The 14,514-nt window shown below is 35.6% G+C and overlaps 1 protein-coding gene across 1 annotated transcript in view; it reads right to left on the bottom strand.

Moving 5' to 3' along the window:
• Positions 1–666: 666 nt before the first annotated feature.
• The window catches only part of LOC131190555 (cytochrome P450 2C5-like), a 72,763-nt gene continuing 58,915 nt past the window's right edge, over positions 667–14,514 (bottom strand). Inside the window, exons 6-9 of the mRNA XM_058167892.1 lie at positions 2,451–2,592; positions 1,400–1,587; positions 999–1,140; positions 667–869 (exon numbers count right to left, since the gene is read on the bottom strand). Of these exons, the coding sequence (XP_058023875.1) occupies positions 667–869; positions 999–1,140; positions 1,400–1,587; positions 2,451–2,592 (675 nt within the window). The remainder of the gene's footprint in view (positions 870–998; positions 1,141–1,399; positions 1,588–2,450; positions 2,593–14,514) is intronic.

Below are 14,514 nucleotides of genomic sequence, written 5' to 3'. Positions count from 1 at the left end.
GGGCCTTCTCTGTGGGAGCTCCCACGCTCTGGAATGAGCTTCCCCCTGGTTTACGTCAAGTGCCTGATCTTCGGACCTTTCGCCGTGAGCTGAAAACACACTTATTTATTCAAGCGGGACTGGCCTAAAATTTTATTGGGTTAAAATTTTATTGGGTTATTTATATTTTAATATTTTAATTCGTTTTAAATTTGGCCACTTTATAATATGTTGTTTTAATTTCTTTTAATATTGATACTGTGATTTTTATTTGGCTGTACACCGCCCTGAGTCCTTCGGGAGAAGGGCGGTATAAAAATTGAATAAAATAAATAAATAAATAAATAAATTTTGTATTTAGCCCAAGCATATTGAATCAGTAAAAGATCATCCTTGTTTTTTTCAAATATAAGTCCACAAACCCAGTTTCTCATACGGTAGTACTTCTAAGAATATTGTATAAAGTTAAAATCTCCAGTACAAGTTATATATTGCGAGCTTGCAGAATATAGCTTAGAGAAAATTCTATGAAATATTTCTTAATTGAGGCAAAACATGTAGTCAGATCATAGGTAAAAGTAGCTGTCTTTGCTATAAAAATTACTGTATTTGTATTCCACATCAATTTTAAGATTGCCTTCAAATGTAATAGGTACCCCACATGCTTTATTTGTTACTTTCTCCTAATTATTGGACACAAGATTCCATTGAACTTTTAATGGCTTGTATAAGAGGGTAATGATTCTTTTTTTTGAAGTCCGTGTACAAAGATATTACATCCGTGTCTTTGGTGTCCCTAAACAGATGGAAGGTAAACTTCTGCAGTAGACTGCTAAAGAACAGGAAGAGCTCCATCCTAGCCAGGGCTTCCCCTGGACAGGCCTTCTTCCCTGCAATAGCAAACAGGAAAACAAAGCTTATTTAGGAAGTACAGCTTCTGGAATTGTCTCTGATAAAAGACTAATGTGGATCAGGTAAGCATATAAATTTGCAATAAAATCTGTTCCAGAGGCTTGTACCTACTGAGAATCGCATGAAAGCATCTCTTTTCCTGAACTGGCCCTTTTCATCCAAAAAATGATCTGGACTGAACTTCTCTGGAGTTTCCCACTGGAGAGGTTCCAAATGTATAGAGCAGAGGATTGGCACAACAGCCATGTTCTAGAGAGAGAGGAAGAAACAGGTGACATTATGGATAGTACTTCAAGTGGAGAGAAAGTCTTTGGTTCCCATTTACCTAAAATAAAATAGGACAGTTGGGAGCCCTCTATAAACGTTTTGTGAACATGGAGGGAAGGACACTACATTAGTTTAATACATATTTATTCAAACTGCCTTGGATGTGAAAGATTTCTTGATACATAAGTCATTTTTTTTTTTATTCCCCAGAATATCTTGACAAATAGCTATATCACCACACCTTGGGAATGGTATAACTATGGAATTTTATGTCACAAATTGTTGCCCATGGAAGGTTCTCAACACTCATTTTATGATAACGTTGAGCCTCGTGGATCATGCCATTTGTGAAAGGCATCTTCAACCGGTCCTCCATGCTTGGAGAGTGGTTTGCACCCTCCATCTCATCAATTTCCTGTTGCACCTTAGCTGTGAGAGAAAAATAAAATAGTAATCAGGAGAAAAAAAATACTGTTCTAAATTAATTTCTTAAATCATTATATCTACATGTTATTTAGTATTTCTTATCAGTAGAAACAAGCATTTATTCCCCTAAAATCTTCATAGCCCCCCCCACACATACACACAAAAAAAAACCCTAGCTGTTCAAGCTACAGCCAGTTGAGCAATTTTGGGCAGTTTCATAGATTAAGTTTAATTATATTCTGTAATTCTTTATCATTGTTTTCATCTATGTCCATAATTATACATTCCTGTGCAAAACCATTTTATCATTGCTTGAAGCAGTATGGGTCAAAATGTTAGAGATGTTATCTTAAGCTAAAAGGGATGTTACATGATCTGCAAGAAAAGGTTAGGTCAATATACTAAAGGTTTATTATACTATACTGAATGCACTAATTCATACTAGGATTTCATAAAGCAATTATTCAGTTAATGTAATTGGTTAATCTGCTGTATGACTGTATGGGGGAAAATGATAGCTGTTGTTAATGCATTCAATCACAGTTGCCTCTTCATGATCTAATGGATCATGAAGAGGCAACTGTTCACCAGAATTGTCTTCATGAAACCTCAAGATCTGATGCAAGACCCATTTGTTCCAAGGGTACATTAGCTGGATTAGGAAATGTAAAAACAAAACAAAACAAAAAACATTCTAGAAGATGATGTTGGCAAAACTTTTCCCAAGAGTTCTCAGCAAAACTGCAGAAATGCAGCTGCATTGAGTTTAATTTACTCAATAACATCTTTACTTTCTTTTTCCTAGCATTAGTAGTGACGGTCCTAAGAGTACTGACATATTTATGTGTTTGGGGATATTTCTGTACCTTGAATGTGTGGCAATTTAGTCATTGTTAGGAGGGTGCAAAACAAAGCCTGGCTTGTGGTTATTGCCACAGCAGTAAAGAGTCCATACACATTCTTCACAAGACCTTTAGGAGTGTAGATACCCTCAGATGAGTTCTGCTCCTAAAAAGAGCATAGACAGATAATCAGAAGAATAAAAATTCTACTTGGAATTTTTTATTTATTTTATTTATTTATTTGTCGAGTATGTATTAGATAATATATATAAGTATAAGCATGAATTGAAAACATAAAATGAATACAATTATAGGAACATTAGGACAGGGACAGTAGGCACACTGGTGCTCTTATGCACTCCCCTTACAGATCTCTTAGGAATGGGGGGAGGTCAACGGTAGCCAGTCTAAGGTTAAAATTTTAGGGGTTTTGGGATGAAACCATAGAGTCTGGTAGTGCATTCCAGGCATTTCATTTCATTTTATTTATTTATTTATTTATTTATTTATTTTATTTTGTCACAATGGTATATATAAGCATAAGCATGAAATAACTATATGACATATAAGCGTATATATAGATATAAGCATGAAATAATTATACGAGTTGGATACAATCAAGGGGAACATTAGGACAGGAACGGTAGGCACGTTGGTGCTCTTATGCACGCCCCTTACAGACCTCTTAGGAATGGGGTGAAGTCAATAGTAGATAGTCTTTGGTTAAAGCTTTGGGGATTTTGGGAAGAGACCACAAGAGGTAATGCATTCCAGGCATTAACAACTCTGTTACTGAAGTCATATTTTCTGCAATCAAGATTGGAGCGGTTGACAATCGGTTGACGGCACAGCTGATTGTCATACTTTTTAAAGCATTTTTTTACTACCTGTTCAGGAGAATGGTAGCAAATATTATCAGCATTTCACCCCTGGATGGATGTCATCTTTTAAAACAACAAGGAATTGTGTATGAGAACTAAAAACAACTTTTCAGTCAAGAGATTAAAAAAAATGCAGTGAAACACTAATATTAGGAGACATATCCCCTCCAGTGAAATTCCATGTTTGGACTTCCCTGACTAGTTAAGAAATCAGTGAGTTCTAGAAACAAGCAGGTCAGGAACCAAAGGAGTTATGAAAGAAGGAAATGGTTCTTTCTTTTCTTTTTTCCTAGGAAAAAAGCCCAGCCAGGAAAGGTTTGCTGAGAATCGATTTATATTTGAATAGCTCAGTCTAGATTTGAATGTCTAGATTTGGTATCTCATGCTTAGTAGCTCATCACATGTAGTCTTCACATTTCTGATTTGGCATTTGCACACCCAGAGACCCATTAGGAAAAATGGGGTTTTAGGAGGGGTATCAGAGAGGAAAAACATACCATTCCTTGGAAATAGTAAGAAATCTTATTTGAGATTCCACAATCTGCTGATTCTTTATGAAGGCTGTATCTTTGTAATCAAATCGATTGCCAAAGATCACTGCACAGATCACATTAGAAACAGTACTTGCACAACTTCTTATTGGGTCAAAAGGCTGCCCTGCAACAAAGGCCACAGAAATTTGAATGTGATTAGTGAATGTAAACCTTCCCTTCCATGATTCTCACTACAAACTTTCAACAAAAAGTAGTTCAGACCAAAGACGTTGAGATGATTATTTTTTAACTCTTATCTAAAAATGGAATATGAATGCAATATTAAAACACTACAACCACTTTAATCAAGATACCATTTCCATGTTTCACTTTGAAATCCACCAAGTTTTCCTTTCTACCCTTAGATCACCTATCTCATTCATCCATAAGGTCCTTTGCTAGTTGCTGATTTTGCCTGGTGTTTGATTTGGCACTATATTCAAAGTATTTTAAGCAACTTTTTTCCTTCTCCTTCCAATTTTAACTAAGCACTCTGTTCCCTCCATCCCTCTCTCCTTCTAATCTATCCAACACTTTTTTTAAAAAAATAATCCCATACACTTTTTTCTATTTCTTTTCCTATTTCCTTCCAGAAGAGTTTTGTCCACTGAAGACGGTTTTCCAAAGAGCTCTAACTCCCTGAATAAATTCTATTTCTACCCATTTAATTCAATCCCTGCTACAGTTCTCTATGTCTCATACAGCCTATTCTTATCCCTGTTTTCCTTATATCCCTTAGTTTACCTCTCTCAATTATCCATAAAGTGTTTTGCTGGTTAATGAATTTGCTTGATGTGTGATATGACATGTGTGTTCTCTTGGATAATGCATCCAGCATAACATTTCACTACTTTTGAGCAAACTTGTAATTTTATGAAGCCAAATACTGATATTGGATAGAAAAGAGGGAGAAACAGCTCGAAAGCTTCCTCTGTGTACTTTTCCTTTTGCTTCTGAACAATATTTTAAAAATTAAAGAGAGAGGGGCACTCACTCCCTATCTAATTTTTCCTTATTTTGTGCACGTAAGTGCAGAGTATTTGAGATTCAGTGTAGAATCTAGTTTTCTTACAAATTCACATAATACCACAAACCCTTTCCATATTTTTTAACCTTTTGTGGCATCCATTTCCTCCACCAGACAAAGGGCTTCCTCCTGCACCCTCTCAGATATTCTTTTCTTCCCCAACCCAAAATCTCGCAAAGTGGACAGTGTGAACTATTGCAGCTCCTTCCATTTCTTCTCATCAGTATTGGCCATAACTGAAACCAAAGACACAGGAAACAGATCACAATGTTCTCAAATTTTGCAGAATGGCAAAAAAAATATGCATTACACTTTTTTCCTGTCCACTTTTAAAGTAAACAAGCCTTCATGCTTGAGTTACTAGTTAGCTGAACTGCACAATTTTCGTCTTTCCATTCTTGATTTCTGCCATATTAAAAAAACAATGAATGAAGTTGTGGAATTAATGTCAAAGGTTTCTGTAAGTGTGGTATGGTGTAGGAACAAATCCCTACACCAGACATAGAGAGAATTGTATACTGAAATGCAATTTTCAGTGAGCCAAAAAAAATTTGAGTCACCTCAGTTCAGGTATTTTTGTGCATAATAAAAAGAACACAGTCTCAAGCTGTATTTGCTAGGGTATGAGCCAATATGTCACTTCCAAATATTAGAAGCCTCATAGATCTTCTCCAAAGCAATCTGGCCCCAACACAGTATTTGCAACCATTGTAATTGAGTCCATTGTCTTCTTCTTTTCATCTTTCTCACCATTACAACCCTCACTAGAGAGTTAGGCCTTTGCACAAAGTGTCTGAAATAAGAGAAATTGGTCATTTGCGCTTCAATGAGAACTCTGAGGGTATATGAAATTAACTTTCAACATTAGTCCACATAACAGGACCCAAAGTATCTTTTTTAAAAAATGTTTTGTGAGATTTAAGGTGAGATTATATTTTCTTGGAAGTAAATAACAACCTGGGCAGACTTCAGGAGTGAAAGGAAAATGGTAAAAAAAAAATTCCTCCCACTTCATGAAGCATAACAAAACCAACATCTTTACAAAATCTCATTTCAAGTGAAACATTCATAGCTACAAGTAATATAATTGGCAAATAAATAATTTCAAATTACTTATTGAAACTTCAAGAAAAAGAAAAATAAGAAAATGAAAGAGAATGAACCTTTATTTTGGAATAGTCGTCTCTTCAAAGGCATTTCAGTTCGCCCACTAAATTCTTCTGCATGATCTGTCAAAGCATCTTTTACAATCTCTTATCCATAAAGAGCAACCATTGGTTTTGACCTGATCCAGACAGTAAATATAGGTCCATATTTTGCAGCAAGCTAAAGATAGAATTAGATGAAATTTCAGTTAATTAGGTAATAAAGCATTTTTGTGTGAAATATTCTAAAGTATGCTTGAAATACTTCTTAAATTTGCTAGAGAGAAACCTTCAACGTGTTCAAGCAAAAGTTGAATAACTTTTAATGCCCAAAAAATATAAAAATATGATTATGTTCCATTACATGGCATATATCTCCTAGTTAATGAGTGACAGAAAATATTATGTTGGCCTTCATGGATATCTGTGGATTAGTGAACCTATCTTGCAGATAATAGTATGAACTGCTACCGGTAAAACTTTGCTTTAGTTGCATTTCTGATCTGCTAGCCCCAAAGTAATAAAATGCAGCAGTTCTGTTTTTACCAATAGCATGAAATGTTATATTTTACAAAGGAAAAACTAAGCCTGATTCAATCTAGTCTTTCTTTAGCTTACTAAAAATCTATGTGAAATTAAGAAACGTACCAAAGACCCATAAATGACTCAAATGCCTATATACTAATGCTCAAAGTTTAAGGAAGAAACAAGAGGAACTTGAAGTATTCGTACATGAAGATGGTTATGATATAGTTGCCCTCACTGAAACTTGGTGGGATGAAACTCATGACTGGAATGTACTAATGGAAGGATACAAACTATTCAAAAGAAACAAACCTAACAAAAGAGGAGGTACAGTTGCATTATATATAAAAGATCACTACATCTCTGCAGAAATACACAAAACCAAGGATTAAAAACCTCCTAGAATCCATATGGGTCAATGTAAAATGGAAAAAGAATGACATTGGTATAGGCATATACTACAGGCCAACCAACCAAGCAGAAGAAATAGAAGAATTCTTTGTTAATCAATTAACAAATATTAACATACCACAGTAATAATTGGAGAGTTTAACTATTGTACTTTTTGGAGTATAAGACGCACTGCCGCCCCCCCTAAAACTGGGTGGAAAACATGATGCGTCTTATACAGGAAGAAGGAGGGGACAAAGTTCCCCCTCGGTGGATCAGTGGCAAAAAGAAAGTCAAGGCATAGAAGGGTGTACTGCAACATGGTGGATTATATTGGCTGTTGAAGAAAAAAGATTAAGGGTGGTTTTCTTTTCCTTTCTGCAAAAAACTTAAAAATAAGAAGTCGAAAAATCAGAAAGTGGGAAAGTGAAAAGTGCTGACGAAGCCGAGGAGGTGGAATCTTGAATAAGGATTGACTGTCGAGTATCACAGAGAGAGGCAAGTGAGACATCTGCTGGCCAAGGAGAAAATTGACACAGACAAAAGTATAGAAAGAAGGGAATCCTGTAGTCTAAGACTTGCCTGACTATAAGAACAATATAAATCATTAAATAAGAATGTGTGAACTTAAAGGACCGAAAGAATTTACTTAAAAAAAACAAAAACACTTGATTGTATTGCGAGGGTTAGAGACAACCTACTCCTATTGATTTTGTCGCATAGATTTATATATGTATTAATGAGGAGCGTAATTTCAAATTAACCAGTGGCCACTTCAGTGGGAAGTAATCATTAATATTAAGTGACACTATAATATCTCATTCCCCCAGCAATCTATTCTAGCTTTGGATTGTTGTATGATATAGGTACTCAAGAACTACTGTATGATATAGGTATTTAAGAATTACAAGATACTATTTCTGTGAAAATTGCTTTATATTCATTTATATTTACTATAGCATGTATTATAAGATACAATAACTGTTACTTTGAAAAACTTAGTTATATCAAACTTTGATATAACTAAGCATGAAATAGATAACTTGTTAGCTCTGGTGTGGTGGAGGGAAATCGAAGAGTGGAAAGCAAGTGGGAGGGCTGGATCAAGATGTTGTTAAAGATAACAACTATCCCTAATCTAATGAAAATTGGCACAGGAAGGAAACAAACAGCCCACACCACAGCAGTTGACTCATGTCTGGCTAGACAAATATCTTTATAGAGGAAATGATGCAATGAGAAAGAGTCAATTCATTCAAAGATTTACAATTAATGTTACAATCAATGCAAGACATGATGTTGAAAAACCATGAAGACTTGAAAAAAGAGATAGGGGAAGTAAGGAGTGATACTGGAGAACTAAAAGAAAAAATGAAGTCAATGGATGGGAAGTTTGAATGTTTCCAGCAACAAATTATGAAGAATGAACAAAAATTGCAAGAGATGGAAGAGAGAATGGGAAAGGAGGAAAAAAGAGTAGCTGAATGAACAAAAGATTAATACAAGTGAATAAAGAGTTAGAGATGACCATTATCTTCCTGGAAACAGAAAAAGCAGCTCACTTCCTACGTTTCCAAACTGTAAGAAAAGGAAAAGGCAAAGATTTACCGGAGATGTTGGGAATTGGAAAAGAAGAGATGGATGAGATTTATAGGATCCACATCAATTACACGAGATAGCACAACCTCCCCAAAGAAGTTCACATTAGATTTGTAAAAAAAATCAATTCGATATGAGATATTGCATAGAACCAGACACGACCCATTAGAGAATAGAGGAAGACAATTAGTAGTACTCAGACAAGTGCCTAGAAGGGTGGGAGACTTAAGAAGGCCTTACCAATATTTGACATCTAAACTGACTAGATAATATAATATAATATAATATAATAATATAATATAATATAATATAATATAATATAATATAATATAATATAATATAATATAATATAATATAATATAATATAATATAATAACAACAGAGTTGGAAGGGACCTTGGAGGCCTTCTAGTCCAACCCCCTGCCCCAGTAGGAAACCCTACACCATCTCAGTCAGATGGTTATCCAACATTTTCTTAAAAATTTCCAGTGTTGGAGCATTCACAACTTCTGCAGGCAAGTCGTTCCACTTATTAATTGTTCTAACTGTCAGGAAATTTCTCCTTAGTTCTAAGTTGCTTCTTTCTTTGATCAGTTTCCACCCATTGCTTCTTGTTCTACCCTCAGGTGCTTTGGAGAACAGCCCGACTCCCTCTTCTCTGTGGCAACCCCTGAGATATTGGAACACAGCTATCATGTCTCCCCTAGTCCTTCTTTTTATTAAATTAGACATACCCAGTTCCTGCAACCATTCTTCATATGTTTTAGTCTCCAGTCCCCTAATCATCTTTGTTGCTCTATATAAAAATTGTTGCTCTCTATATAAATTTTAGATGGTTGATGCCGGAAGGAATCATGGTTTCATTGCAAGAAAAAGATATAGACTAGACACGATAGACAAAGCAGAAGAATTTTACAGGCAGAACTTTGGTATTGAAGGAGAAAGAGAAGTAAGAAAAGTCAGTGATAAAAGAGCGCAAACCACGGAAGTGAAGGAACCACAAATTAGAGAAAAGGAAAGCGAGAGAGGAGACAAAATAGATAATGGAAAATATGATGAGGGTAGATTCAAAGAAATCAAAGAGGCCAGATCAACAAGGGTGACAAGACCAAGATATATAGGTAGACACTGGCAGGAAGAGGTAGCGATTCTATCCCTGAATGTGAATGGTCTAAATTCCCCCTCAAAAAGGAAAAAATTCTTTAATAAACTTAGTAAGATGAATTTGGGTATAACGATATTACAAGAAGCACATATAAAGAAATAGCATCAATATTTATTAGTCTACCCTAAGTTTGCATCACTATCACAACAGAAAAAGGGAGGAATTGTGGCATATATCAAAGAAGGAATTCTGGCAAAACAAATTTATAAAGATGAGGAAGGCAGGATACTAATAGTAGAGGTAATTCTGAACCAAAAAAGAGTAGTTCTTGTGGGAATTTATGCCCCGAATGAGGGGCGAAAACAATTCTATAAGAAGTTACATAATGTTATTGGAGAAATAGAAAATGATAATATTTGTATTTGGGGGGACTTCAGCACAATAGTGGACAGACATTTAGATTATAAAAGTGACAAAATAAGAAAAGGAATTAGAAAAATACTACCCAATACTTTTTTCAAAATGGCAGAGGAATTGAACACTCAGGATAGTTGGAGAGAGAGAAACTTGGGGGAAAAGCAATACACATACTACTCGGATCGACACTTATTGTGGTCTAGAATTGACTTAGTGGAAGAAGTAATTGACAAAAACTTCTGGGCCAACCACAATCCCATTAAAATTAGATGGAAAGGACAAAAGAAAACAAAGAGGTGGACACTGAAAAGAGCAATTTTAAAACATAAAAAATTAAATTAAAGATGGAAGAGCAAATGCATTTGCTCTTCAAAGAAAATAAGAAAGAAGACACAAATAATCAATATTTATAGAACATGGCAAATCTTATATGAGAGGTATTGCAATTGCCTACATGGCAAAAGAAAAGAAAAAAACAGCAGCAAAGAAGTCTCCAGGAAGAATTTAGTAGATTAGAGGTAGAATTGCAAAAGAAACCATGAAGATGGGAATTGAAGCAATAAACATAAGCTGAATGTTACTGAGAAAGAAGATCTAGTGCAGCAAATAAAATGTACGGAACAGAACTTCTTCGAAATCTTAATAAACTGGGACGATGGCTATCCTATAGCCTGAAGAAACAAACGAAGAGATTTATGTAGCTGGATTTTGATACAAAGGTATATATGGAATATGAATTGTAGTTGTAAAAAGGAAAATGTGATGGAAATGTTGGAACCAGAAAAGTCACACTATGTCCAATGTTTTAATTGTATATTTAATAAAAAACTTTTTAAAAAAAACCAAATGTGACTGGGTGGACTTTGGAAATCTCTTCAAGGTTGGTTACATTTTAATGTTTATAAAACGGCAGAACCCAACATTAACTCAGTCTTTTACTTTGAAACATATTCTGATGCGCCTCCATAATTTTTATTTAACACCCATTTGACAAACTGTATTTTCCTGGCTCTATTGTTGGTTAAGCTACTCTCTATTTAGTGCCTGTTTGATCCAGCCAAGTCAAATACTCCAATTCCCCATCATATTAATATCATTTACACGGTCCATTATGAGGAAGAAATGGGCCTTCTTTTACAAACCAGAGATAATCTTCTGCTTGTTTTATGAAGAATTTTCTCTCATGGATGTTATGTGTCGTATGCCAAGAGTTACATACAAGATCAGTAAAAGTATTTGGTCCTTAGGAAGAGGCCAAAGTGTATCTCCAATAGTCACATTCATTGTTTGGATATGGCCAGCTTTAGTGATGGTCAAAAAAGACTTGTTTATGTAATAACTGATTTAGCCACAGCAGCACGTTCCTTAATTTCTTTCAGAAGGATCAGAACAACCAATTTAATAGTACTTGGAAGTTTCAGGCAGCCCAAAATATTGAAAGAATATTCTGAAAGGTCTAAGACTACAAAATCAGCTGATATTTATGGTGCTTACTACTGACATTTGATAGCAGAGAAACTCAGCAGAAAATTTGCTGTTCAGTATTCTGAACAGTCACTCTGGATCAATGAAGTAAAGCTCTTTCCATTGATTATTCTCATTTGTTACACTGTAATCTGAATATTTCCAGAGAGAATGAGGTAGAAATCAGGATAAAGATACATCACAGAATCTGCTATCTTTCTGCCTTTCTCCCATTCCCGCTTGTGCCATTTCCCCCCCATTTGGATCGCTTTGTCTGAGAATATGGCATGATAGTTCTGCATTGCAAAAAAAAAAAATTCTAAAAGAATTTTGGTTAGCAGTTCTCTTTTCCCTTCTAGATTTTTATTAAGTTTATTTAAACAATACATTTTTCATTTTGAAATGGAAATTCTTCAAGATTCCCAACAGAAGCTTCTTTTTCCACTGCCTGGATATACTTAGGCAAAATCCAGATCAGATTTTTCACATGTTTACAACTAGACAGATTTTTGAAATCATCCTTCCAGATTTTGCTGTATTTTTGCAAAAGGTGAGAAAAACAGCAGAAGACTACGTTTAACAGATTAACAGATTAACAGAGTTGGAAGGGACCTTTTAGGTCATCTAGCCCAACCCTCCCCCAACACACACAAAAGCATTTCTGACAAATAGCAATCCAATCCAATCTCTTCTTGAAAGCCTCCAGTGATGAAGTTGCCATAACTTCCAAAGGCAAGCTGTTCCATTGTTGATTGTTCTCACTGTCAGAAAATTTCTCCTTATTTCTAGGTTGAATCTCTCCTTGATCAGTTTCCATCCATTATTCCTTGTCTGGCCTTCAGGTTCCTTGGAAAATAGCTTGACCCCTTCCTCTCTATGGCAGCCCCTCAAATATTGGAACATTGCTATCATGTCTCCCCTAGTCCTTCACTTCACTAGACTAGCCATGCCCAGTTCCTGTAACCATTCTTCATATGTTTTAGTCTCCCTAATCATCCTGATTGCTCTTCTCTGCACTTTTTCTAGAGTCTCAACATCTTTTTTTATAGTGTGGTGACCAAAACTGGATGCAGTATTCTAGGTGTGGTCTTACTAAATCTTTATAGAGTGGTATTAGTACCTCCCTTGATCTTGATTTTATCCCTCTGTTAATGCAGTTTAGGATTACGTTGGCTATTTTTACTGCCACTGCATGCTGCTGCCTCACATTAAACTGGTTGTCAAGACTCCAAGATCCCTCCCACAGTTACTGCTATTAAGCCTGGTTTAGATTTGTACTTTTAGCTTAAGTGTAAGACTTTATTTTTCTCTACATTGAATTTTATTTTGTTAAATAGGGCCTGGTGCTCAAGTCTGTCAAGATCCATCTGGATCTTGAGCCTATCATCTAGGGTGTTTGCTATTCCTGCTAGCATAATATCATCCTCAAATTTGTTTAAGTTCCCCTTCTATTCCCTCATCTAAGTCATTTATGAAGATATTGAAGAATACTGGGCCTAAGACGGAACTTTGTGGTACCCCACTGCTTACTTCCCTCTATGTAGACGTACACTCATTAAGGACTACTCATTGAGTATGGTTTCTCAGCCAGTTACAAATCCATCTGGTGGTGATGCCATCTATCCCACTTTTTTCTAGCTTACCAAGAAGTAGGTTGTGGTCTACTTTGTTGAATGCCTCGCTCTAAGTATATTATGTCCACACTATGTCGCTGGTCTACTAATTTAGTCACTATGTTGAAGGATGAAATAAGATTGGTTTGGCATGATTTGTTTTGCTTTGTTGCAGTTCTATGAGCAGCAACAACAACACAAATTATGTTTCTATGGTTCAATGTCAATTTTTCATTGGGACTTACATCTGCAGTGCTCACACTAGTCATTTGATTTATCTAGAAAAAAAGCTAGTCACTTTGATCTTTTGTTATTTGCATTTCTCTGGATTTTTCCTGCCATGTAGAAAAAACTCTACATGTACACAGTATGAATGTGAATTGCTAACTAACAGAATGCATATATGTTGTAAAATGGATATTTGTTCAGGAAGAACATGGCTAAAGATTCTCTATCAGGGAAGACACATCATCTTTATCTATTTTTTAAACATAAATTGGGATTTCTGTTAAATTGTTTTTAATTTATATTTTCTTACATTGATCCACCCATCCACCCATCCACCTCCCCCCAAAAATACTGGGAACTGGGATCCAAATGCTGGATAAGGAACAGATCTGAAGTCAGATAGTTGTTTTCCAGTAGAAGTCCAAAGACCAGGAAACATCAGTTCAATACCCCACTGATGCTGGGATGGCTAAATTAGGGACATTGGTGCTTTTTCTTTTTGAGCAGGCATCTTGATCATCTTTGCTCTGGCCTGAGTTGCTGTTGGCATGGTTCTTGAGCTATGTGCCCACTATAATCTGGCCCACCCATGAACTGAGTTAGTTAGACACTCACTCACACACACACACACACACACATTGTTCTGCTCATTGTCATCTAGAACAATCTCAAATGTTTAATTGCTGGCCAGATCCTCAGATCAACAGCACATTTCATCTGCCTCTTCAGCTTCTGCCTCAGAGAATTTAGAGAGGATCACAACAGTCCAGGGGGGTCATCACTTAATTACCAAGTGCCTACACCAAAGCAAATGTGTGATGGTATGGTGGGTAAACTGTGGTTTCTGGAAGGAGAAGTCGAGACCCTCAAACATTCGATATATGGGCTTCATGCAGTTGGTCTCTGGTTCAATTCAAATAATTTCAAATTTTAAACAGCTAGCAGAAACGAATAAAAGAAGATCAAAAATCATTTTGATCAAAGAATCAAACTGAATTTGAAATATTTTTGAAGGGTGTTTGTTTTATTTTGGTCACTAAAACGGTTTTGATCATCATCAAATTCTATAATCACAACAAGGATATCCTTGAAGGCATTCTGCATCATATATCTGTGTAAGATTCATGTAATTGGGTTGCTGATTAATTCCATTTTGTAGAC

Source organism: Ahaetulla prasina, chromosome 2, assembly GCF_028640845.1.
Source record: "Ahaetulla prasina isolate Xishuangbanna chromosome 2, ASM2864084v1, whole genome shotgun sequence".
NCBI classification, from domain to species: Eukaryota; Metazoa; Chordata; class Lepidosauria; order Squamata; family Colubridae; genus Ahaetulla; species Ahaetulla prasina.
The sequence above is the reverse complement of the archived record's forward strand: the minus strand, read 5'-3'. Positions and strand labels throughout refer to the sequence as shown.